At 39.2% G+C, this 27,327-nt stretch overlaps 1 protein-coding gene across 1 annotated transcript in view; it reads right to left on the bottom strand.

The window, feature by feature from the left end:
* Positions 1 to 27,327, bottom strand: part of LOC123761727 (receptor-type guanylate cyclase Gyc76C) — a 321,982-nt gene that overhangs the window by 24,296 nt on the left and 270,359 nt on the right. Inside the window, 3 exon segments of the mRNA XM_045747876.2 lie at positions 631 to 779; positions 20,805 to 21,068; positions 22,696 to 22,841. Of these exon segments, the coding sequence (XP_045603832.2) occupies positions 631 to 779; positions 20,805 to 21,068; positions 22,696 to 22,841 (559 nt within the window).

The following is a 27,327-nucleotide window of genomic DNA, read 5'->3' as shown; positions in this document are numbered from 1 at the left end:
ATATTCATAACAACAAACCTTCTGAGTCAGGCACCCAAATATCAGTCAAAAGAAAACCATAGACCTTCCTCCAGAAACCCCACATTTCTCGGGCTGTACTCCCATCCCACAGAAGAAGAAGGACCATGGACAGAGTCAGTAATTCCTGGATCTGTCCTGCAAGCATTAAGGCAGAGACAGCATTAGCAAGGAGCCCCTCACATCCCAAATCATAGGATGCAAATATTTGGCCATGTCCCACAGAAATAAGGGGATGAAGAGGAGATGGAAGGCTTTGCTGCCTTCATCAAGACCCTAAGGCAAAGCAGCCCCTAAGGGTGTGCATACCAGCCTCCCCATCTGCTGCCACCTGCAGCCTAAGGCCATCGAGGAATCTGAACAATTTGAATGTTTGGCTGAGAAGTCAAACACCCCACGATCAGATGAATTGTTAGGCTATGGTGGTTTTCAGGGGAGTGGTGCAATTTCCTGTGCTATATCACTGGTACTCCTAGTGATATAGCTAGGGAAGCTACTGAGGATTATCCCGGAAAAAGGAATGAACAGTCCACAATAAACACAAATTAAAATATATAATGTGTTGCTTGTAAAAAATAATTAAAGAGGGTGAAAATGTGTAAAGTAAGCTACCTCATTTCTTTCATGGTGTTTCTGCTCAGGTCTGGTCTCTTCTGATTCAAGGGTACTGCCTTTAGGCAGACCATAGTGCCTTTGTAGTTACCCAAGTTTTGATACCACTGTCCATGTAGGTCATACGAGACTGCACTTACCAGACTTTGCTGTGTGGAAGAAAAGTGAAATCAAGATTACTAATAAATTTTGATATCCTGTATCAGACTATATTTTAAATGATTTTATGACTTATTATTAAAAAAGAACCAGTCAGAATTGGAACTGAAGCATAAAAAACTTTTAATGTTGCTTTTGATAATTAAACATGGAAAGCAATACTGTACAAAAATGATCTAATTAATCAGTATTCTTCCCGGCATTTGTCTGTATAAAAACAGAACATTAAAAAATACACAAAAAGTACTACCTAATATATAGCAAATGTATGTGTGTGTATCTTTAAACAATACAACATGTAATGCGTATATACATAAATGTACAGGGGGGTCACCTACTTACGAACACCTTCCCAGGTCCTGATTTTTGTACCGTCATCAGTTACTTGAACTTGCTCAACAGTCCTCCATAATATGACCAGCACTACGTTTGTATACACACAGTCGTATGGGTGGCTAATTTTATATCCTTACATACCAGGGGGTCCCATTCAACCAAAACATGCAGCGCCTGTCAGCAAACACAGTCCTCTCTTGCATACCATAGACTTACAGTGCTTCCTTGTTTCAGCTCTTATATTACTAACATACAAACATTATATTATATTATATTATATTATATTATATTATATATATATATATATATATATATATATATATATATATATATATATATATATATATATATATATATATTTGATTTACCTCCAACAGTGAAGCGTAATGTACGAAAGATTGAGAAAATTCGTGTTAGAATTATTAATCTTACTTTTTCGGTCATATTTAATAATATATATATATATATATATATATGTATGTATGTATGTATGTATGTATGTATGTATGTATATGTATGTATGTGTGTGTACTCACCTAGTTGTACTCACCTAGTTGTGTTTGCGGGGGTTGAGCTCTGGCTCTTTGGTCCCGCCTCTCAACCGTCAATCAACAGGTGTACAGATTCCTGAGCCTATCGGGCTCTGTCATATCTACACTTGAAACTGTGTATGGAGTGAGCCTCCACCACATCACTTCCTAATGCATTCCATTTGTCAACCACTCTGACACTAAAAAAGTTCTTTCTAATATCTCTGTGGCTCATTTGGGCACTCAGTTTTCCCTTGTGCGTGTTCCCCTTGTGTTAAATAGACTGTCTTTATCTACCCTATCAATCCCCTTCAGAATCTTGAATGTGGTGATCATGTCCCCCCTAACTCTTCTGTCTTCCAGCGAAGTGAGGTTTAATTCCCGTAGTCTCTCCTCGTAGCTCATACCTCGTAGCTCGGGTACTAGTCTGGTGGCAAACCTTTGAACCTTTTCCAGTTTAGTCTTATCCTTGACTGTGTGTGTAATTACCTAAGTGTAATTACCTAAGTGTAGTTACAGGATGAGAGCTACGCTCGTGGTGTCCCGTCTTCCCAGCACTCTTTGTCATATAACGCTTTGAAACTACTGACGGTCTTGGCCTCCACCACCTTCTCACTTAACTTGTTCCAACCGTCTACCACTCTATTTGCGAAGGTGAATTTTCTTATATTTCTTCGGCATCTGTGTTTAGCTAGTTTAAATCTATGGCCTCTTGTTCTTGAAGTTCCAGGTCTCAGGAAGTCTTCCCTGTCGATTTTATCAATTCCTGTTACTATTTTGTACGTAGTGATCATATCACCTCTTTTTCTTCTGTCTTCTAGTTTTGGCATATTTAATGCTTCTAACCTCTCCTCGTAGCTCTTGCCCTTCAGTTCTGGGAGCCACTTAGTAGCATGTCTTTGCACCTTTTCCAGTTTGTTGATGTGCTTCTTAAGATATGGGCACCACACAACAGCTGCATATTCTAGCTTTGGCCTAACAAAAGTCATGAACAATTTCTTTAGTATATCGCCATCCATGTATTTAAATGCAATTCTGAAGTTAGAAAGCATTGCATAGGCTCCTTGCACAATATTCTTAATGTGGTCCTCAGGTGATAGTTTTCTATCTAGAACCACTCCTAGATCTCTTTCTTTATCAGAATTCTTTAAAGATTTCTCACATAATATATAGGTTGTGTGGGGTCTATGTTCTCCTATTCCACATTCCATAACATGACATTTATTAACATTAAATTCCATTTGCCAAGTGGTGCTCCATATACTTATTTTGTCCAGGTCTTCTTGAAGGGCATGACAATCATCTAAATTTCTTATCCTTCCTATTATCTTAGCATCATCAGCAAACATGTTCATATAATTCTGTATACCAACTGGTAGATCATTTATGTACACAATAAACATCACTGGTGCAAGAACTGAACCCTGTGGTACTCCACTTGTGACATTTCTCCATTCCGATACATTGCCTCTGATTACTGCCCTCATTTTTCTATCAGTCAGAAAATTTTTCATCCATGATAGAAGCTTACCTGTCACCCCTCCAATATTTTCCAGTTTCCAGAACAACCTCTTATGTGGAACTCTGTCGAAAGCCTTTTTTAGGTCCAGATAGATGCAGTCAACCCAGCCATCTCTTTCCTGTAATATCTCTGTGGCCCGATCATAGAAACTGAGTAAATTCGATACACAGGATCTTCCTGATCGAAAACCATACTGTCTGTCTGATATTATATCATTTCTCTCCAGGTGTTCTACCCATTTAGTTTTGATTAGCTTTTCCAATACTTTCACTATTACACTTGTCAATGATACAGGTCTATAATTGAGGGGGTCTTCCCTGCTGCCACTTTTGTAGATTGGAACTATGTTAGCCTGTTTCCACACGTCTGCTACGATTCCTGTACACAGGGATGCCTGAAAGATCAGGTGAAGTGGAATGCTGAGCTCAGATGCACATTCTCTCAGAACCCATGGTGAAACGCCATCTGGGCCAGCTGCTTTGTTCCTCCCGAGCTCCTTTAGCATATTTTCCACTTCATCTCTAGACACCTCTATCCGCTCTATGTTGTTCTCTGGAATTCTTATTGTGTCTGGTTCTCTGAAGATTTCATTTTGTACAAACACACTTTGGAACTTTTCATTTAATGTTTCACACATTTCCTTTTCATTTTCCGTGAATCTGTTTCCCATTTCCAACCTCTGGATATTATCCTTTACCTGTAATTTGTTGTTTATGAATTTGTAGAATAGGCCCGGTTCTGTTTTACATTTATCTGCTATCCCTTTTTCAAAATTTCTTTCTGCCTCTCTCCTTACTGCTGTATAATTGTTTCTCGCATCTTTGTATCGCTGGTATGTTTGGGGGTTTGGCCTCTTCCTATACTGATTCCATTTTTGTGTCTTTTGGTCTCTTGCCCTCTCACAATTTCTGTCGAACCAATCCTGTTTTCTGGTCCTGCATTTCTGTTTTGGTATAAATTTTTTTGTGCCTTTATCATATATTTCACAAAACTTGCCATACATCTCATTCACTTCCTTGCCTAGCATCAAGTCTGTCCAATTATACTCACTAAAAAAATTTCTAAGGTCACCATAATGTCCTCTCCTGAAGTCTGGTTTTTCAACTGCTTCAACCTCCTTATTTTCTTCCAGCTTATAACGCATTGCATACTTTATTCCCAAAAAGACATGGTCACTTTTACCCAAGGGAGGAAGGTACTGAATGTCAAATATCTCTTCCTCCTTCCTGGTAAATATCAAATCTAGCATGGAGGGAACGTCCCCTTCCCTCATCCTCGTAGCTTGTTTAACATGTTGATACAAGAATGTTTCCAGGATGAGGTCTACAAATTTACAGGTCCAAAAATCTTCTGTTTTAGCTTCATATGCTTCCCAGTCTATGGATTTCAAGTTGAAGTCACCGACTATCAACAGTCGTGATCTATCGTTATCCGCTCTCGCTATAATCTCTCTCATTATTGTTATAAGACCTTCACGTTTACTATCTAGCTCCTCCTTTGACCATGTGCTGCTTGGCGGTGGACTATATGCATTTATCATCATTAGTTTATCATCCTCATAGCAGATCTCTAGTGCTATTATGTCAACTTCTTGTGGATTGGCAGTCATTATTTCCTTCACCTTTAGGTGTTCTTTTACCAGCACAGCAACGCCACCGCCTTTCCTAATTTTTCTGTCCCGTCTCCAAATTGAGTAGCCCCTTGGGAATATGACCTCATTTAAAATTACATCTTCAAGTTTTGTCTCCGTGAGTGCAACAATGTCTGGTGTCTGCAGCTGTATTACATCACTTAACTCCAGTATCTTCGATCTCACTCCATCTATGTTGGTGTATGCAATCTTCAGGAACTTGTTCCCCCTCTCCTTATTCTTCACTCCCCCTCTCTCTATTGATTTTGTTGGTTTGCCTTTATGTACCACTTTACTGGTTTGCCTACCCCTATCACTTTGTAGAAAAAAGAATTTATTTCTTCTTCATTCCTGCTCTCATTTAAATGTTTTGCCTCGGCGAGGTTCAGTTTCAGCTTCTCTCTATCTTCTTTTGAAAGATCTCGTCTTAACGACCACCCTTTCCCATCCTCATCCCTTTGCAATTTTCTAGCATTCCTTAGTACTTCTTCCATCTGTTTGGCACCGTTTAGGGTGATCCTCAAAGGTCGATCTTTCCCTTTTACGTACCTGCCTATTCTCCTGTAGTCGCACACATTCTCTCTGTTTGTAAGACCTTCCACGAGGCCAACAATTTTATCTACTACTTTAGCTTCTTCTACAGCTCTTTCTGACCTAGATGTTATCGCCTTTTCTTTGCAGCCAAAAATGATCAGGGACTTACTCCGATCAACTGTGTTTTGCACCAACTTCGGGTTAGATGCCAATTCTTTCCTCACTTCTAGCCTAATGTTTGTTTTATCTTGGTTGCTGCAGTGTTTGACTTCCTTTACTGCTTCTTCTATTTTTTCCTTCTCCTTGGCCACTTGTGCATAAGTGAGTTGCATATCTTTCTTGCACTGTTCTATTCCCTGTGTAACTTCCTCCATCTGTGCTGACAAAAGCTGTTTCTCCTGTTGAATTTCCTTGCCTAACCTATTGTAGTCATTTATGTTTAAATTTACTTTAACTTCTTCCAAAGCTATTTTTAAGAGTTTATTTTCTTCTTCCATGGCTTTGCAATTTGTTTCCAATTGATTCTTATCCTTGCGCAAGTCTTTCACTAAACCCTCAAGACATAAAACTTTGCTATTCAAATGGTCATTACTTTCTTTCAATTTACTAATTATTTCTACATGAGAGTTCACTATAGTATCTAAATTTACCAACTTGTTATGTAGACTACTAATATCAATGCTTTCTTCATTGAATCCCTCAAAATCAAGCTCTGTTTTGTTTTTCCCCTTGCCAGTGGCCATCTTGAATGTTCTTCTCTGCACTGTAAACACTAGGGCAACTTTTTCTCATCCGATTCTTCACTTCCCTTAGCACTTTCCTGTTATCTCACCTATTTTTCAAGAGCACTATACCTTTATGTTCTGTGGGACACCACTCACTACCATCAACCTGTACTACAATACTTAGGATTGTTGAAATATGCTGGAGCTCCTCTGCTGCAAGTGTTGACCCTAGGGGTGTCACCTTTTGAATAAGTGTGTATGTGTGTGTGTGTGTGTGTGTGTGTGTGTGTGTGTGTGTGTGTGTGTGTGTGTGTGTGTGTAATTACCTAAGTGTAATTACCTAAGTGTAGTTACAGGATGAGAGCTACGCTCGTGGTGTCCCGTCTTCCCAGCACTCTTTGTCATATAACGCTTTGAAACTACTGACGGTCTTGGCCTCCACCACCTTCTCACTTAACTTGTTCCAACCGTCTACCACTCTATTTGCGAAGGTGAATTTTCTTATATTTCTTCGGCATCTGTGTTTAGCTAGTTTAAATCTATGACCTCTTGTTCTTGAAATTCCAGGTCTCAGGAAGTCTTCCCTGTCGATTTTATCAATTCCTGTTACTATTTTGTATGTAGTGATCATATCACCTCTTTTTCTTCTGTCTTCTAGTTTTGGCATATTTAATGCTTCTAACCTCTCCTCGTAGCTCTTGCCCTTCAGTTCTGGGAGCCACTTAGTAGCATGTCTTTGCACCTTTTCCAGTTTGTTGATGTGCTTCTTAAGATATGGGCACCACACAACAGCTGCATATTCTAGCTTTGGCCTAACAAAAGTCATGAACAATTTCTTTAGTATATCGCCATCCATGTATTTAAATGCAATTCTGAAGTTAGAAAGCATAGCATAGGCTCCTTGCACAATATTCTTTATGTGGTCCTCAGGTGATAGTTTTCTATCTAGAACCACTCCTAGATCTCTTTCTTTATCAGAATTCTTTAAAGATTTCTCACATAATATATAGGTTGTGTGGGGTCTATGTTCTCCTATTCCACATTCCATAACATGACATTTATTAACATTAAATTCCATTTGCCAAGTGGTGCTCCATATACTTATTTTGTCCAGGTCTTTTTGAAGGGCATGACAGTCATCTAAATTTCTTATCCTTCCTATTATCTTAGCATCATCAGCAAACATGTTCATATAATTCTGTATACCAACTGGTAGATCATTTATGTACACAATAAACATCACTGGTGCAAGAACTGAACCCTGTGGTACTCCACTTGTGACATTTCTCCATTCTGATACATTGCCTCTGATAACTGCCCTCATTTTTCTATCAGTCAGAAAATTTTTCATCCATGATAGAAGCTTACCTGTCACCCCTCCAATATTTTCCAGTTTCCAGAACAACCTCTTATGTGGAACTCTGTCGAAAGCCTTTTTTAGGTCCAGATAGATGCAGTCAACCCAACCATCTCTTTCCTGTAATATCTCTGTGGCTCGATCATAGAAACTGAGTAAATTCGATACACAGGATCTTCCAGATCGAAAACCATACTGTCTGTCTGATATTATATCATTTCTCTCTAGGTGTTCTACCCATTTAGTTTTGATTAGTTTTTCCAATACTTTCACTATTACACTTGTCAATGATACAGGTCTATAATTGAGGGGGTCTTCCCTGCTGCCACTTTTGTAGATTGGAACTATGTTAGCCTGTTTCCACCCGTCTGCTACGATTCCTGTACACAGGGATGCCTGAAAGATCAGGTGAAGTGGAATGCTGAGCTCAGATGCACATTCTCTCAGAACCCATGGTGAAACGCCATCTGGGCCAGCTGCTTTGTTCTTACCGAGCTCCTTGAGCATTTTTTCCACTTCGTCTCTAGACACCTCTATGTGTTCTATGTTGTTCTCTGGAATTCTTATTGTATCTGGTTCCCTAAAGATTTCATTTTGTACAAACACACTTTGGAACTTTTCGTTTAGTGTTTCACACATTTCCTTTTCATCTTCCGTGAATCTATTTCCCATTTTCAACCTCTGAATATTATCCTTTACCTGCAATTTGTTGTTTATGAATTTATAGAATAGACCTGGTTCTGTTTTACATTTGTCCGCAATCCCTTTTTCAAAATTTCTTTCTGCCTCTCTCCTCACTGCCGTGTAGTTGTTTCTCGCATCTTTGTATCGCTGGTATGTTTGGGGGTTCGGCCTCTTCCTGTATTGATTCCATTTTTGTGTCTTTCGGTCTCTAGCCCTCTCGCAATTTCTATTGAACCAATCCTGTTTCCTAGTTCTGCATCTCTGTTTTGGTATAAATTTTTTTGTGCCTTTATCATATATTTCACAAAACTTGACATACATCTCATTCACTTCCTTGCCTAGCATCAAGTCTGTCCAATTATACTCACTAAAAAAATTTCTAAGGTCACCATAATGTCCTCTCCTGAAGTCTGGTTTTTCAACTGCTTCAACCTCCTTATTTTCTTCCAGCTTATAACGCATTGCATACTTTATTCCCAAAAAGACATGGTCACTTTTACCCAAGGGAGGAAGGTACTGAATGTCAAATATCTCTTCCTCCTTCCTGGTAAATATCAAATCTAGCATGGAGGGAACGTCCCCTTCCCTCATCCTCGTAGCTTGTTTAACATGTTGATACAAGAATGTTTCCAGGATGAGGTCTACAAATTTACAGGTCCAAAAATCTTCTGTTTTAGCTTCATATGCTTCCCAGTCTATGGATTTCAAGTTGAAGTCACCGACTATCAACAGTCGTGATCTATCGTTATCCGCTCTCGCTATAATCTCTCTCATTATTGTTATAAGACCTTCACGTTTACTATCTAGCTCCTCCTTTGACCATGTGCTGCTTGGCGGTGGACTATATGCATTTATCATCATTAGTTTATCATCCTCATAGCAGATCTCTAGTGCTATTATGTCAACTTCTTGTGGATTGGCAGTCATTATTTCCTTCCCCTTTAGGTGTTCTTTTACCAGCACAGCAACGCCACCGCCTTTCCTAATTTTTCTGTCCCGTCTCCAAATTGAGTAGCCCCTCGGGAATATGACCTCATTTAAAATTACATCTTCAAGTTTTGTCTCCGTGAGTGCAACAATGTCTGGTGTCTGCAGCTGTATTACATCACTTAACACCAGTATCTTCGATCTCACTCCATCTATGTTGGTGTATGCAATCTTCAGGAACTTGTTCCCCCTCTCCTTATTCTTCACTCCCCCTCTCTCTATTGATTTTGTTGGTTTGCCTTTATGTACCACTTTACTGGTTTGCCTACCCCTATCACTTTGTAGAAAAAAGAATTTATTTCTTCTTCATTCCTGCTCTCATTTAAATGTTTTGCCTCGGCGAGGTTCAGTTTCAGCTTCTCTCTATCTTCTTTTGAAAGATCTCGTCTTAATGACCACCCTTTCCCATCCTCATCCCTTTGCAATTTTCTAGCATTCCTTAGTACTTCTTCCATCTGTTTGGCACCGTTTAGGGTGATCCTCAAAGGTCGATCTTTCCCTTTTACGTACCTGCCTATTCTCCTGTAGTCGCACACATTCTCTCTGTTTGTAAGACCTTCCACGAGGCCAACAATTTTATCTACTACTTTAGCTTCTTCTACAGCTCTTTCTGACCTAGATGTTATCGCCTTTTCTTTGCAGCCAAAAATGATCAGGGACTTACTCCGATCAACTGTGTTTTGCACCAACTTCGGGTTAGATGCCAATTCTTTCCTCACTTCTAGCCTAATGTTTGTTTTATCTTGGTTGCTGCAGTGTTTGACTTCCTTTACTGCTTCTTCTATTTTTTCCTTCTCCTTGGCCACTTGTGCATAAGTGAGTTGCATATCTTTCTTGCACTGTTCTATTCCCTGTGTAACTTCCTCCATCTGTGCTGACAAAAGCTGTTTCTCCTGTTGAATTTCCTTGCCTAACCTATTGTAGTCATTTATGTTTAAATTTACTTTAACTTCTTCCAAAGCTATTTTTAAGAGTTTATTTTCTTCTTCCATGGCTTTGCAATTTGTTTCCAATTGATTCTTATCCTTGCGCAAGTCTTTCACTAAACCCTCAAGACATAAAACTTTGCTATTCAAATGGTCATTACTTTCTTTCAATTTACTAATTATTTCTACATGAGAGTTCACTATAGTATCTAAATTTACCAACTTGTTATGTAGACTACTAATATCAATGCTTTCTTCATTGAATCCCTCAAAATCAAGCTCTGTTTTGTTTTTCCCCTTGCCAGTGGCCATCTTGAATGTTCTTCTCTGCACTGTAAACACTAGGGCAACTTTTTCTCATCCGATTTTTCACTTCCCTTAGCACTTTCCTGTTATCTCACCTATTTTTCAAGAGCACTATACCTTTATGTTCTCTGGGACACCACTCACTACCATCAACCTGTACTACAATACTTAGGATTGTTGAAATATGCTGGAGCTCCTCTGCTGCAAGTGTTGACCCTAGGGGTGTCACCTTTTGAATTTTTGAAGTGTGTAATTACCTAAGTAATTACCTAAGTGTAGTTACAGGATGAGAGCTACGCTCGTGGTGTCCCGTCTTCCCAGCACTCTTTGTCATATAATGCTTTGAAACTACTGACGGTCTTGGCCTCCACCACCTTCTCACTTAACTTGTTCCAACCGTCTACCACTCTATTTGCGAAGGTGAATTTTCTTATATTTCTTCGGCATCTGTGTTTAGCTAGTTTAAATCTATGACCTCTTGTTCTTGAAATTCCAGGTCTCAGGAAGTCTTCCCTGTCGATTTTATCAATTCCTGTAACTATTTTGTATGTAGTGATCATATCACCTCTTTTTCTTCTGTCTTCTAGTTTTGGCATATTTAATGCTTCTAACCTCTCCTCGTAGCTCTTGCCCTTCAGTTCTGGGAGCCACTTAGTAGCATGTCTTTGCACCTTTTCCAGTTTGTTGATGTGCTTCTTAAGATATGGGCACCACACAACAGCTGCATATTCTAGCTTTGGCCTAACAAAAGTCATGAACAATTTCTTTAGTATATCGCCATCCATGTATTTAAATGCAATTCTGAAGTTAGAAAGCATAGCATAGGCTCCTTGCACAATATTCTTTATGTGGTCCTCAGGTGATAGTTTTCTATCTAGAACCACTCCTAGATCTCTTTCTTTATCAGAATTCTTTAAAGATTTCTCACATAATATATAGGTTGTGTGGGGTCTATGTTCTCCTATTCCACATTCCATAACATGACATTTATTAACATTAAATTCCATTTGCCAAGTGGTGCTCCATATACTTATTTTGTCCAGGTCTTCTTGAAGGGCATGACAGTCATCTAAATTTCTTATCCTTCCTATTATCTTAGCATCATCAGCAAACATGTTCATATAATTCTGTATACCAACTGGTAGATCATTTATGTACACAATAAACATCACTGGTGCAAGAACTGAACCCTGTGGTACTCCACTTGTGACATTTCTCCATTCTGATACATTGCCTCTGATTACTGCCCTCATTTTTCTATCAGTCAGAAAATTTTTCATCCATGATAGAAGCTTACCTGTCACCCCTCCAATATTTTCCAGTTTCCAGAACAACCTCTTATGTGGAACTCTGTCGAAAGCCTTTTTTAGGTCCAGATAGATGCAGTCAACCCAACCATCTCTTTCCTGTAATATCTCTGTGGCTCGATCATAGAAACTGAGTAAATTCGATACACAGGATCTTCCAGATCGAAAACCATACTGTCTGTCTGATATTATATCATTTCTCTCTAGGTGTTCTACCCATTTAGTTTTGATTAGTTTTTCCAATACTTTCACTATTACACTTGTCAATGATACAGGTCTATAATTGAGGGGGTCTTCCCTGCTGCCACTTTTGTAGATTGGAACTATGTTAGCCTGTTTCCACCCGTCTGCTACGATTCCTGTACACAGGGATGCCTGAAAGATCAGGTGAAGTGGAATGCTGAGCTCAGATGCACATTCTCTCAGAACCCATGGTGAAACGCCATCTGGGCCAGCTGCTTTGTTCTTACCGAGCTCCTTGAGCATTTTTTCCACTTCGTCTCTAGCCACCTCTATGTGTTCTATGTTGTTCTCTGGAATTCTTATTGTATCTGGTTCCCTAAAGATTTCATTTTGTACAAACACACTTTGGAACTTTTCGTTTAGTGTTTCACACATTTCCTTTTCATCTTCCGTGAATCTATTTCCCATTTTCAACCTCTGAATATTATCCTTTACCTGCAATTTGTTGTTTATGAATTTATAGAATAGACCTGGTTCTGTTTTACATTTGTCCGCAATCCCTTTTTCAAAATTTCTTTCTGCCTCTCTCCTCACTGCCGTGTAGTTGTTTCTCGCATCTTTGTATCGCTGGTATGTTTGGGGGTTCGGCCTCTTCCTGTATTGATTCCATTTTTGTGTCTTTCGGTCTCTAGCCCTCTCGCAATTTCTATTGAACCAATCCTGTTTCCTAGTTCTGCATCTCTGTTTTGGTATAAATTTTTTTGTGCCTTTATCATATATTTCACAAAACTTGCCATACATCTCATTCACTTCCTTGCCTAGCATCAAGTCTGTCCAATTATACTCACTAAAAAAATTTCTAAGGTCACCATAATGTCCTCTCCTGAAGTCTGGTTTTTCAACTGCTTCAACCTCCTTATTTTCTTCCAGCTTATAACGCATTGCATACTTTATTCCCAAAAAGACATGGTCACTTTTACCCAAGGGAGGAAGGTACTGAATGTCAAATATCTCTTCCTCCTTCCTGGTAAATATCAAATCTAGCATGGAGGGAACGTCCCCTTCCCTCATCCTCGTAGCTTGTTTAACATGTTGATACAAGAATGTTTCCAGGATGAGGTCTACAAATTTACAGGTCCAAAAATCTTCTGTTTTAGCTTCATATGCTTCCCAGTCTATGGATTTCAAGTTGAAGTCACCGACTATCAACAGTCGTGATCTATCGTTATCCGCTCTCGCTATAATCTCTCTCATTATTGTTATAAGACCTTCACGTTTACTATCTAGCTCCTCCTTTGACCATGTGCTGCTTGGCGGTGGACTATATGCATTTATCATCATTAGTTTATCATCCTCATAGCAGATCTCTAGTGCTATTATGTCAACTTCTTGTGGATTGGCAGTCATTATTTCCTTCACCTTTAGGTGTTCTTTTACCAGCACAGCAACGCCACCGCCTTTCCTAATTTTTCTGTCCCGTCTCCAAATTGAGTAGCCCCTTGGGAATATGACCTCATTTAAAATTACATCTTCAAGTTTTGTCTCCGTGAGTGCAACAATGTCTGGTGTCTGCAGCTGTATTACATCACTTAACTCCAGTATCTTCGATCTCACTCCATCTATGTTGGTGTATGCAATCTTCAGGAACTTGTTCCCCCTCTCCTTATTCTTCACTCCCCCTCTCTCTATTGATTTTGTTGGTTTGCCTTTATGTACCACTTTACTGGTTTGCCTACCCCTATCACTTTGTAGAAAAAAGAATTTATTTCTTCTTCATTCCTGCTCTCATTTAAATGTTTTGCCTCGGCGAGGTTCAGTTTCAGCTTCTCTCTATCTTCTTTTGAAAGATCTCGTCTTAACGACCACCCTTTCCCATCCTCATCCCTTTGCAATTTTCTAGCATTCCTTAGTACTTCTTCCATCTGTTTGGCACCGTTTAGGGTGATCCTCAAAGGTCGATCTTTCCCTTTTACGTACCTGCCTATTCTCCTGTAGTCGCACACATTCTCTCTGTTTGTAAGACCTTCCACGAGCCCAACAATTTTATCTACTACTTTAGCTTCTTCTACAGCTCTTTCTGACCTAGATGTTATCGCCTTTTCTTTGCAGCCAAAAATGATCAGGGACTTACTCCGATCAACTGTGTTTTGCACCAACTTCGGGTTAGATGCCAATTCTTTCCTCACTTCTAGCCTAATGTTTGTTTTATCTTGGTTGCTGCAGTGTTTGACTTCCTTTACTGCTTCTTCTATTTTTTCCTTCTCCTTGGCCACTTGTGCATAAGTGAGTTGCATATCTTTCTTGCACTGTTCTATTCCCTGTGTAACTTCCTCCATCTGTGCTGACAAAAGCTGTTTCTCCTGTTGAATTTCCTTGCCTAACCTATTGTAGTCATTTATGTTTAAATTTACTTTAACTTCTTCCAAAGCTATTTTTAAGAGTTTATTTTCTTCTTCCATGGCTTTGCAATTTGTTTCCAATTGATTCTTATCCTTGCGCAAGTCTTTCACTAAACCCTCAAGACATAAAACTTTGCTATTCAAATGGTCATTACTTTCTTTCAATTTACTAATTATTTCTACATGAGAGTTCACTATAGTATCTAAATTTACCAACTTGTTATGTAGACTACTAATATCAATGCTTTCTTCATTGAATCCCTCAAAATCAAGCTCTGTTTTGTTTTTCCCCTTGCCAGTGGCCATCTTGAATGTTCTTCTCTGCACTGTAAACACTAGGGCAACTTTTTCTCATCCGATTTTTCACTTCCCTTAGCACTTTCCTGTTATCTCACCTATTTTTCAAGAGCACTATACCTTTATGTTCTCTGGGACACCACTCACTACCATCAACCTGTACTACAATACTTAGGATTATTGAAATATGCTGGAGCTCCTCTGCTGCAAGTGTTGACCCTAGGGGTCAAGTGTGTGTGTGTGTGTGTGTGTGTGTGTGTGTGTGTGTGTGTGTGTGTGTGTGTGTGTGTGTGTGTGTGTGTGTGTGTGTGTGTGTGTGTGTGTGTGTATGTGTGTGTGTGTGTGTGTGTGTGTGTGTGTGTGTTTGTGTGTACAAAAGGGGAGGGGGGGAGGGCAGTACCTGGTGTTACCTGGGTCTGTCCCATCTGTCCATTAATTTACCTATCCAAACATTTCTCCATCTATCCATCCATCTATTCAACTAACCATTGATCTATCCATTACCTGTCCATCTATCTATCCACTTTTTATCCATCTATCTGTACAAACATCCATCTAATCATCTATCTATCCATCCGTCCATATATCTACCCATCCATCCATCTGTTTATCCACCCATCCACTTGTCTTTCCATCCATCCCTGCCCTGTCTATCCAGCCCATTGTCGGCGTTGGTGGGCAGTTGTCAGTGTCATGGTCATGTGATGGCGTTTCACCTGTCCTTTTACCCCCTTGTACTCCTGCAGCTTTCTTCATTCATTTTGCTGGATCCCTTTTTCTCTTCCTTTGGTTTCTTTCTTATTTTCCTCTCCACCACTTCTCCTTTCTGGTTGTTCCTTCCTGTTGACTTGGTTCTGTTCTTGATTATTCATTCAGTTGCCTTCTTTTTTTCTGATGCCGAGTGAGTTGAGTTGGCACTTTCTCTTGTCCAGAGAACTGGAGTACCTGACATGGTTGAGCAAGGGAAAAACTTTTACATCAAACCCTACCATCATTGTTGAACCAGATTTCAACAAACCCGATCTCTGATGGTTCTTAAGGTAACGATTGTGGGGAATATGTCCACACTGCACCGCTGGGAGGGGTCTCGTTTTGTTGGGTTCCATGTCCTCTAATTGTAGCTCCATGGTGGGTGTGGGGGCTTAATCGTGGACAAACGTTTTAGGAGTTTTTTTAGGTTTTCTGGGGGGAGCCCCTTGTCACTCTCTGCAGCAGATGTGGGCTGCACTTCAGACCCGGCTGACCTGGTCCGCCTCCCTCCTTTTCCTAAACGAGAGGAGGAAGGAGGTGGGAGCAAACTATCTTGCACTAGATTCACAAATTTTCAATAGTTTGTTTACATTATTGGGGGGAAGTTCATTTGGCTGTTTTCAGGCTGCAGTCTCATTTCTAGCTAAACAGTGGTCTGTTTTGATTTGCTGACTTTCTGGGTACATTTCCTTGGGATGGCAGACATGAATAAATTTACATAAAATTTGTCATAGTGTCACTGCTCCCTGTGTCTCTCCGAGGGAGACCAAGTCCTGGCTTGTAGTCCTCGGTAAGCCAATAAGAGCTCAGTGACTGATGGCACCTTGTAGTCTGGTACTATATCAGTATAGTAGCTTCAGGGAGCCACTCGGGGGTTTCCCCCAGAAATGCATGATATATGAAAAAGAACACTAAATGTTAAAGCAAACATGTTAATAATCAATAGTGAATATTCAAGCTATGTTGATGCTATTATGAGGCAAAGGTTGCTGGTCTCATTCCCTGGTGATGTAATTGTTTTATCTTGATCAAAATCACATGCGTAGTATTTGATACTTAATTCTACAAATTACAAGAGACCATAGAGTTTACTCTTACTCTACTGTACCTTACTCTACTGTACATTGGCCTGGAATAGAGCAGCCACTTTGAGAGAACAAAATGGGGATGAAGTTTTAATAACACATTCATGAAGATTCATCATCAGTAAGCTATCTATTGAAATTACAGGACAAAAATTATCACCTCATTTTGCAAATCAATTGATGATGACTGAGCCTTCAAGTTACTCCAAACCACAACTGTTAGTATTACATGATTAAACAGCTAAAACTGCTAAGGATATTTCCAAATAATTTTGTTTTAATTATCTACTTAATTATCTCCATTAATTAGCATATTGCAAGAACTAATTATAACATACTAAATTAATTTTACTCTATTATCATCATTGATATTCTAATCATAATGATTATCCAATACACACAGAAATCACAATAGCATGATGCATCAAATGAACAAATCCACAAGGGCTTTGATGAGGGTTTGAACCTACGTCCGAGAGGATCCCAGACACGCCTTAACCGTTCACTTAATATTTGTTCATTTGTTTGTTTGTTGATTATATAACTCTCACTAACTAACCACATCCAAATTATCCAACTACACACTATCAACTGTACTATAATAGGCTTAAAAGTATCTCACTCAGAAATTCTACTAGACTTACTTGAAGTTTGAAAAGCACCAGCTGATACCCACAATCTAATTTTTACAAAATACACACCATCACTCAGGTGTAGGTACTGATGTTCCCCACCTTAAGCTACTGCAGACATTTAGTTGTCTGTAGGTGGACTGCTTCACCTCATCATGGAACTGGAGGCTTTTGCTGTATTTTGCCCTTTTTCTGGATCATGAGGCATTTACAGTGCATGCTGCAAGTTCTTCTCACAGTTCTTTTTAGACTGGAGACTTATATCTGCAGGGTGGCCTTTCTGGCTCCTTGGTAGTTTGTTCAGCCTTCATTTCTGGGCTTTCACATCTTTTCAAGGCTCCGTCTCTTTCACTGGATCAATTAGATGTTTCTCAAAGGTTCAAGGTTCTCGGCTGATCTTTGCACGTGAACTTTTCATGTCAGGTGTGCTGCCATCTGCAGAGGAAACAGGTGCCTAGTCTGGTGTTGTCATATTTGTGACTGTCTTCTTGACAGTAGTATAAGGTAGCTCGGTGTGCTTTTTGTCTTTTCCTGTCTTTCCACCATTTATCGTCATTGTTGATTCCGGTAGCAAAGTCTTTTCCTTCCTGGCTTTTTGTGGACTGTCTGATAATGTTAAATATTGCCACCTCATATCATTTGGTTTTACCAGACACTCTTGTTAGCTTTTGCCCTGGACGTACTGTCTTTGCATTTTTGTGCCTTCTTGGTCTATGGCCCGGGTTCCTTCTTTTCTGTCCCATTCTGCTGAAAAATCTTTTTTAAGGGTGTCTTCTTGTTGACCCTTGCTTCTGGTTGCTGGGCATCAGCATCAGGAAGCTATTGAGAGGGCATTCCCAGAAATCAAACATTTAATGCAATAAAAATGCCCTTTGCTGGCAACCCCTCAGTTTCAACCCATCCCTGCACTGCTCCCTTCTTCCTCACTGTAAGTTACGGGCTTGAAAGCTGTCCTCTAGAGTGCAACTAACAAAAACCAGTTCTTACTTTTGAATATATAATGGGAGGGATATATATGTATATACTCCACAAGACACTTGACTGACAATAAATCTTATTTTACAGGGGGCAAGAAACACACCTTTGGGTACAATTTCACAACTGGGTTTTATTGAGCAACACAGCATTAATTAGCACTCAATAAATGTGAGGCACTTTATGTTATGTTACAGGATTGTTGAGATTAAGAGGGATACTTTTCAGCACACAAAAGCCTTAGGGATGCATTGACTATTGGATCCACACAAACTGGGACGTAAGATCATCATGCTATTGTACACTTCCTTGGTGAGCTATAAAGGTAACATGAGTTTTAATCATACACAAAATCCTGGCACTTAAACACTTTACAAATAGGGACCAAGGTTGATGGGGTATAGACCACATGTCAAAGAAATATAAGTGAATGAATCAAAATAACACAAAACACCACCTACACACAGGGTTCTATAAACAAACTTCATTTAAAACTGCCTATCACTAAATAACACAGAATGACCACCACTATAGCATGTATGAGAACAATGCACTCATTGTTATTGTAGGAGACCATCGCCCGTCATCCAAGTGACGACCGGTCTACTCTTCGTCCTGCCCACCACAGCGTCCACTAGACCGCTAGCGCATCTGTGTCAAACTGCCCGGTTCCAATAATTTTTCATACACACTTGTATCCCTAAATAGTTCATTTGTATATCTTAAAAAGATCCAGGCTGTTTTTCAATGACCCTTTCCTGCTATGACAATGCTCTGCACATGTACAGAACTGACTATTGTACTGGTAGGGATTCCAAATGCAAGAGTTCAACAAGAGTTCCAGACTGTTTTTCAACATTTAACACCTTGTAAGAGATGGTTGGCTGGTCAGGCACATAGGATTAGGGTTATTCGTCTGCAGCCTAGTTTTTCTAATTGTTCATCTCTATCATTCAAACAGTAATTTGTTTTCTTCTGCCTAACCTTTCTGTTTAGTTTTCCCAATTTTAGGTGGATTTCTGATCACTAAGCTCCACTCACCTCATAGAGAGAGCTTGATTCTGGCCGTTTCCTGGTGGGTCCGTGTGGACTTCAGATATTCTGTGCATTTTCTAAGGGACTTAGGAGCTACTGAATGGGCCTTCAAGAAATGAGCATTTCATTACTTTCAATGCACAAATTTTCATTCTTTGTACAGCATTACAGTATACTGCACACTGGAAAACAATTATCTGGATCCTTCTTTCTTGGATTCTTGAATTTTCCAGCATAAAAGTTTCTGATTTTCCATGCTCATTAACCCTTATTAACCCCAATTATTTGAAAAGTTGCTTTGTGATTGGGCAGCAGCGGACATTAATTTATACCAAATAACACAAAAAATTAATTGGTTTCCTACATATAAGTTAGTTCATTCCTATTAAAACATTCCCATTAAAATTAATTCAGTACATGTTTCTGTTAAAATAAATGTCAAAATAAAAAAGAATTACTAAACAATTAGCTAGATTTTCAGATCATCAGACATCAGGAGGTACTTATTGGTCTGGATAATTGTGTCACACACTTTAGACAATCATTTATGCATGTTTACGTATACAAATTATGTTTAACCATAAACAGGTGAACAGTACAGAAATGTTTATAAATGGTTCTAAACTCTGTCACATCTTGCACACCTGACATTAGTTAAAAAAATTTTTTACAGTAATCAAGATTATTCATATTTAAATCTTTATCTTCTAAAATCAATGTTCTAGTGCAATAAATAATTTCACAGATAAAAAAAAAAAGCTAGAAACATGTACAGTATATGTGATTGAAATCAAATATCTTATGCTATAACTTCTATAATCAAGACAAAAGCAATATTCCTAAAGTGCTACACTAGCAATTTTGTGATTTTAAAAATTTATATAAACAGCAAAATGCTTTAAAATTAAACAAGAGAATAAAGCTTTAAGCATACTGTAGAAAGTAAGATATATAAATACAAATTTGCCATAAAAAAAAACAAAAAACAAATAAGTTCAACATTCAATGCATTGAAACGCCTCTTTCTGGTGGATTCCTTCAGTGGCTATTTGAAGCTAGCTGCCAGGTTAGCTCTGAGCCAATCATGGCTCCTGCAAAACCACTCGACCAACCACAGAGTGACCTGGGACTGATCCAGCACCAGGCTGTGACAAAGGTACAAATGGAGCAAGGCTGCCGGAGAAAGAGAAAGCATTGCCAACCAAGAGGACTAAATGAGGCCCAGCCAAGTCTGAACGTTAGATAGAACCAACTGGGACTACTTCTAGTTCACCAGGAACCTGAACCCAGCAAGCTGGGAAAATTCAGATCCCTGGCCAGCTGACATATGAACTGGCTCGGTGGGAGGGCCCCAACCACTCAGTCGTCTGAGGTAGGCCAACACCTGAACCCCTAAAAAATGAAGCTAGGTCACCATGACCCGCACTAACCTGGTGCCTCTACTGAATCAAACAGATTTTGCTTCTGTCTCTGGAGGGCTTTTATGACTTGCAAGTACCTAGTGGTGCATGATAGGTTTGGAGCTAACCAAGCAGCTAGCTTCAGGAAGACACCAACAAAAGCCCTCTCAGAAAAGACCACTGAAAAAGGTAACAATACTGCAATAAATTGAATAAATAAGACAAAGATTATAAAATAATAAGTTTAAGCACCAAGACCATAGATATACGAACAAAGATAAAATTTTAAAATAAAAAAAGTATTCAGTACGTAACGATGCCCATATAGAAAACAGAGGTGCAGGGGACTGAAAGAATACTTACGTACCCTGCTGGTTAGGGAAGAAGAAGTAGAGTATAAGCCAGCCTCACGTACCCTACTCCCAGCAGAAGTGTGATTACTCAGTACCAGGTCCACCTGATTGATACGCCACTGCAAACCAACGATTTCTTGTTCATACTTCCAGTTCCGGTATAAAATGGTAGAGATAAAGGTGCACATGATGAGGAGTCCACCCATGACCCAGGCAATGTGTTTTTGGAAACCTTTACCCGCATTAGGGCATTTCAGTCCATCATAGCCACACTTTGGCTCATCCAGGATGTGAATCTTTTCAGCATTGGCCATAATTGATGAGTTCTGTTAAGATTAAAATATATACTGCACTGTGGAGAGTTTGATATACATGTACATAAGTTAATGATTACAGTATATGAAATGTTTAGACATAAATTAATAGAAACTTAAAAGTATTACAAATTCAGCATTGATTCTACTTGGAAGTATTTTATTCTTTATAAACATTTGAAATCAACTGCAGTAATAAATTTTATTTTTTCATAAAATCAGCAAGGCATACAAGCTAAACATTCACATATTCACAAAGTAGGGAGCCAAAACAAAATAAGGTTTCAGTACTCTAATATCAGGAATATGATATTATGGACCAGTAGTTCCACCCAGATAATGATTGTTTACTTAGTTAAGGTCATTATTGCAAATGTAATAACACCATTTGTCTGTTGGAGGTGCACTCTTAATTTCTGGTATTTTGACTTGGTTACAGTAGCAGTCCTGGATCCACAGACTCACCTTTTTCTCTACTGAAGGCACTCTATCGAGGTAGGCACTCATGGATCGTTAAGATCCTGGTGTGGTACTGAAGGTTTGAAAATTTACAACTGTGTAACTCAAGAGAAATACCAAGGGAGGCTCCCAGAAACAACAAACATTGAACACAATATCACGTTTGAGAAATTTCGAAGGTGTACCAAATGACAATATATAATATCTATTGAAGCATAAATAAAATATGATTTGAAAAATAAAAGAATCACCATTTTTTCCCTCTGAAATGGCAGCACTTCCATTGGCGAGTGGTCCACTCAGTATCCTATCTGTGCTGCCACAGATAGGATAGACACATTAAGTCTTCATGGCGTAGTGATAAGACGTTCGCCTGGTGTTCCGCAAGCGCTTTGTCCTGGGTTCGTATCCTGGCCGGGGAGGATTTACTAGGTGCAAATCCTTAACTGTAGCCTATGTTTAATTCAACAGTAAAATGGGTACTTGGTTGTAAAACCGATTCTTTGCGGGGGTCGTATTCCAGAGAACTTAGGATTAAGGACTTGCCCAAAACACTATGTGTACTAGTGGCTGTACAAGAATGTAAGAACTCTTGTATATATGCGAACAAGCCTGAATGGTCCCCAGGCATACATTCAACTGAAAACTCACACCCCAGAAGTGACTCGAACCCATACTGCCAGGAGCACTATGTAACTGGTGTACAAGGCACCTTATCCACTCGACCATCATGACTGGACAAAAGCCTATGGTAACCGAGGCTATTTCCCATCAGCCCACCGGCACTCTGATGGTAATCTTGGGCATAGTATTTTATCAAATCACCTCATTCTTTGGGGCACACGTGAGGAACACAAATGCGAACAAGCCTGAATGGTCCCCAGGCATACATGCAACTGAAAACTCACACCCCCAGAAGTGACTAGAACCAATACTGCCAAGAGCACTATGCAACTGGTGTACAGGGCACCTTATCCACTCGACCATCACGACCAGACAAAATAAATAAATATATATATATATATATATATATATATATATATATATATATATATATATATATATATATATATATTATATATATATATATATATATATATATATATATATATATATATATATCTTGTATATATAAAAAAAAAAAACCATACATCCATTTGTTTGTCTAGAGACAACTCACCTCATTATAGTAGTCACTAATCTTGTAGAGACACTTTGAGCATTGAACATCCTGATTGGAATTGCGACAATTGGAGAAATAGTAGACACTGTATTTGCCTTCACTTGATGCATTTATATTCATAGTCATGTCGAATCCCAGAATGCCTGAAAGAGATTACAAATTTATGATTACAGCATATCATACAAAGTTTATTTGAATACAGTGTATAGGACAGAGTGTTAAACATTTTGAAATTACAAGCTGTTTTATTGTGCATGATTCTAGTCAGAAAAATCTGCTTTATAATCTGAAGTCCTGCAAAACACTGCAATACATTATTTACCAAGTACAACAATGGTTTTGTAAGTTAAAAGTACAAAATTACTGTACTTTTCTCTTGCCCAGTAGGAAGAGACAACCAAACTGCCTCCATTGTTGAAGTGGATGGGCCACCTCTGGAGATGGTCGATTTACACTACAAGTTAACCTCTGAGCCCTTCCACCTGTGGTGTGGATTTAGTCAAGGTGGAGTTCACCAATACCTCCAATTCTGGATTCCCAAACACCATAGGGGCCAACTCCAGGGCTTCCAAACCATGAACCTCCAATATGAGAAACTCTCACCCGTAAAGCAGCAGTTGCCTGGTAGGCTTCCTGATGAGAAGCTGGTTCAGATATAATGGAGATCCAAAGTGAGTCCTTTGCAGGACTCAGGGGGTTGAAAGTATCATTGACTTAACCGGCAGCAGGGTATAGTGAGTGTAGACTCGAAGTGTTGATCCATAATGACCCACAGGAAAAATGATCAGGGCCTGAAGGTGACTAGTAAAATAGTGCACCCAGGCAATAGGGATGCCCACCGAAAGAACAGACACTGAACACAGCCTACAAACAACTCGGCTACAAGTGGTGTCCACAGCATGCCATATAAACAAGCCATTATGTACCCTAGCGCACCCCCACACAACCAATTAGGACGACCCCAGCCCAAGGCCTACACAGAGGAGTCTACGACTCGTGCACTGCCTGAAGTGGGGCACCTCCATCCTAGTGGTCAGGCCTCAATGGGGTGAACTCCCAAACACACCAAAGAAGTAACTCTGACAGTGCAGGGGCAAAGCTAGGTGAGCACCCAGGGAAGGGTCACCCTGAGTTTATGCAGCTCAAAGTGTAAAAATTGGCAAGTCCATGCAAGATTGTCAGGAAGAAAACACACTCTAGTGAGGTAAATACTAAAAGAACAATACACAACAAATGGCCCCTGAAGGACAAAGTCTGAAGGATAGCTGGCACTCAGCTGGGAAAGTGTGACCCACTGCGACAGTTGGGGACCTGAAGCACACACTAGTAGGTTAGTCAACATCAGTACTGACCTGGGAGCCAGATGTTGGCCTGGGGTTCTGGGCCACCCAGTAATTGCCATCAGTACTAACATGACTTAGCTAGTTTTGAGGGAACCAATTGTTATGAGTGAATCACTTGTAGAGTAGTACTGTAGTTTAGCTATTTTGATGCTTCTTTTATGAACTTTATAGTTGTCTGTAAAGCTTTGCTGACTTTATGGATGCTTTCCCAGTGAGGGTGATGATAGTCATCCCTTGCTTCCTGTACCTCTGTACGGGGACAGGTATTGACTGATCTCTGATACACCAAAGAGGACTCCTGCGATGATGTGATCCAGTAGCGGGGAGTCATCTCAGTGAGGAAGCTTCAGTGAGCCACTATGGGGCTCCAAGAAAAACCAACATTGAATGTAATGAAACGTCATTTTCTGGGTGAGCCCCGGAGGCTCACTGGAGCTATCGAACTGATAAACGCTATATTAGTCTGGGACATCAGTCAATGGAGTTCAGCCTACTGAACCTCTCCAAACCATCTCATAAGTACCCAATACATATATTGGCTTTCAATCATACAAAATGTTAACCATATAAAATATATTTATATATATATCTATTTATGTATTTATTAGATATAACAATATCTATTTGATATTCCAAGAGTGCAACTTAACCAAAGTAGAAATGCTCTGCAAATCAAGGGTCCCAAAATGTGGAATGACCTTCCCAATTACATCAAAGACCATCCATCTCTCAACTCATTTAAGAGAAACACTAAGTAATACTTCATCAACTCCATGTAACCTACCTTACCTCCAAAATGTCAACCTATGTCTTGCTATTATCAAACATTGATGATTAATGATTCAATTTATAAAACTGTTGATATTTGCCATGTATAAACTTAAAGAAAATTGTATTCCATCTGTTTATTCAGTTAAAATTACTATCTGTTGCAATTTCTGCTGTTCCATTCAAGATGTAATTATTGTCTTTTTTTTTTTATACTTCAGTTTAATTCTTCCCAACGTTCTCACTTAGTTTTATGTCTTAATTTCTAAGTTTATTTTTACACGTCTTACCCGAAACACTATGCGTACTAGTGGCTTTAGGCATAGTATATACTGGCTCTATCTAGAAATCCAACATTCTGCCTGTAACTTATTTTGTATGTATGTACTTTTCCCTAAATAAAATTATCATTGTCAAAAATAAAAAGTTCAACAAAATGCTACAAGCGATCTTTTTTAAATACTGTATATTAATGCATCACTGTAATTTTCATATGAGATGTATCTGGCATATTCATAATGTAGATGATGAGTAACAAGAACATGGCTGAAGAGTTGACACCCAACCCATACATCTGAAAATGAAGAATCAACAACGATATTCAGCCTCATGCACAAGGAAATCACATTACCGTGATGCATCATTGAGAAAATCAGTAGGCGCTGTGAGGAGGATTCGAACCTGTGTTCTGGGTACTGGGTGTGGGTCTGTGGGTCCTGGGTCTAAGGCATGTGTTTAGGAGCACCCAGAGCATAGGTTTGAATCCTCCTCATGGCTTCTACTATTTTTTTTATATTCATAATGCTATGCCTTATAATAGAATACTAAATACTTATAACAAAATTATTTGAAAAATTATGCTGGGTCCAGCTCAAATGTAAATGGTGAACTACGTCATCATAAGAACATGGCCCATGTAAAGACGTTACTATTTATGTCCAACTACAACCACTCATATTTGTCTGAGCAATGCCTAAAACAATACAGCAAACCTACATCTGTTATACTATAGTACCAGGAAATGTATTTCCTTATTTCAAAATTTATATCCTATTTCAAAACAAGTGCCGTATTTACCCAGGTCATTTCTGAATACAAGCTTAATCAATTTGAATACAGTGTTTTGTATTCTATATTGTTTGGATATTTAAATTTAACACGCTATTATTAATAACCCCCTTGAATTACCTTTAGTAATCTGTGAGGATAACCAGACATGATGATGATAAAACACAGATTAACAATAACAGACGGAATATTGTCGATATAGTACACACTAAAGTGGACACAGGAATCAACCTGTAGCCAGCAACAGTGGCCATGTCAGCTGAAGTAGTCAGAAGATGATTGAGGTGGCATGTTGACAGTGATGTTACTAGATGTGGAGCAGATGGAAGAGTGAATGTTGTGACCCTGCATACTGTATAGTCATTTGCAGATATATGATCTGTAAGACAGGATGTAAATGTACAATGATAGGTCCTTTTATAGCTGACTGGTCAGAAAGGCACAGAATGCTTCACCGCACAGAATTCAGCTAAGTAAAATTATTTCACAGCCCCCTCCGTCCATCAAGCTCGACATTAGAAAATCCAAAAATCTCACATTACAATTCACTGTGTGCATTTGCGATGTGCAACCATTCGTATTCATATTTGCTTGGAAGTCGTCTAAGTCATTAGACCATGCTCTGAATCTGGGTCAGGAACCTGCAGGTGGAAAGAAACCAATGGCTGTACAGCCAGAAAGGGGCTGCTGGTGGTGTAGACAAGGCTGGGACCTGTTGCCCTGGGTAAAAAGTGTTGGACAATCAGCTGGAAAAGGTAGGAATGGAGTTGGGTCGAGGTACAGTCTGCCGCCATCATGCTATCAATTGTGTTGTTGATGGTGATGATCATTGGAGTCTTTACTACAACTTGGTCTACCATTCAGATGCTGTTGTAGTTGATGAATGGCATGAATTGTAATAAACAAGGCTAGTCTAGTGGAAATGATGTGATGGAGTATTGTACATTGGGCATACAGACAAGTAGATGGAGATGGTACTGAATAAATATTTGACAGCCCTTCAACACTACTCCAAGAAGGCTGATGTGTCTGATGCAGTGATTTAAGGTGCAGGAGTGATGAAGCAGGTAAGGTTAGTTGATGAGAATTCACTGTCCTCCTATGTTGTTGACCAGATTGCATGTTGTTCCTCGGATTACCGTGGAACAGTTGTTCATCCATGCAGTATGGCTGAGCTGTACTAACAGTGCTACTTCCAGCTGGTGGTGAAATTGTTCAACCATCGTGTTAGCTTGATAGGTTGTGTTGCATCTGTAAGGGCACGAGCTTTTTCCTATTTGCCCTTACTAAAGAAGAGGGTAAATATAATGGAATAGTGTCCTCCCCTAAGGTATTGTAAAAAACACTAACAGAACACCAGGTCATAAATGCTTACCATGCATGAAACCTATCTTTTTTATAATTCAAGTATAGTATTTTATAAATAGTAAAACAAGTGGGTAAATAATAG

Source organism: Procambarus clarkii, chromosome 24, assembly GCF_040958095.1.
Source record: "Procambarus clarkii isolate CNS0578487 chromosome 24, FALCON_Pclarkii_2.0, whole genome shotgun sequence".
NCBI lineage: Eukaryota > Metazoa > Arthropoda > Malacostraca > Decapoda > Cambaridae > Procambarus > Procambarus clarkii.
This window is presented reverse-complemented; position numbering and strand designations above follow the sequence as displayed.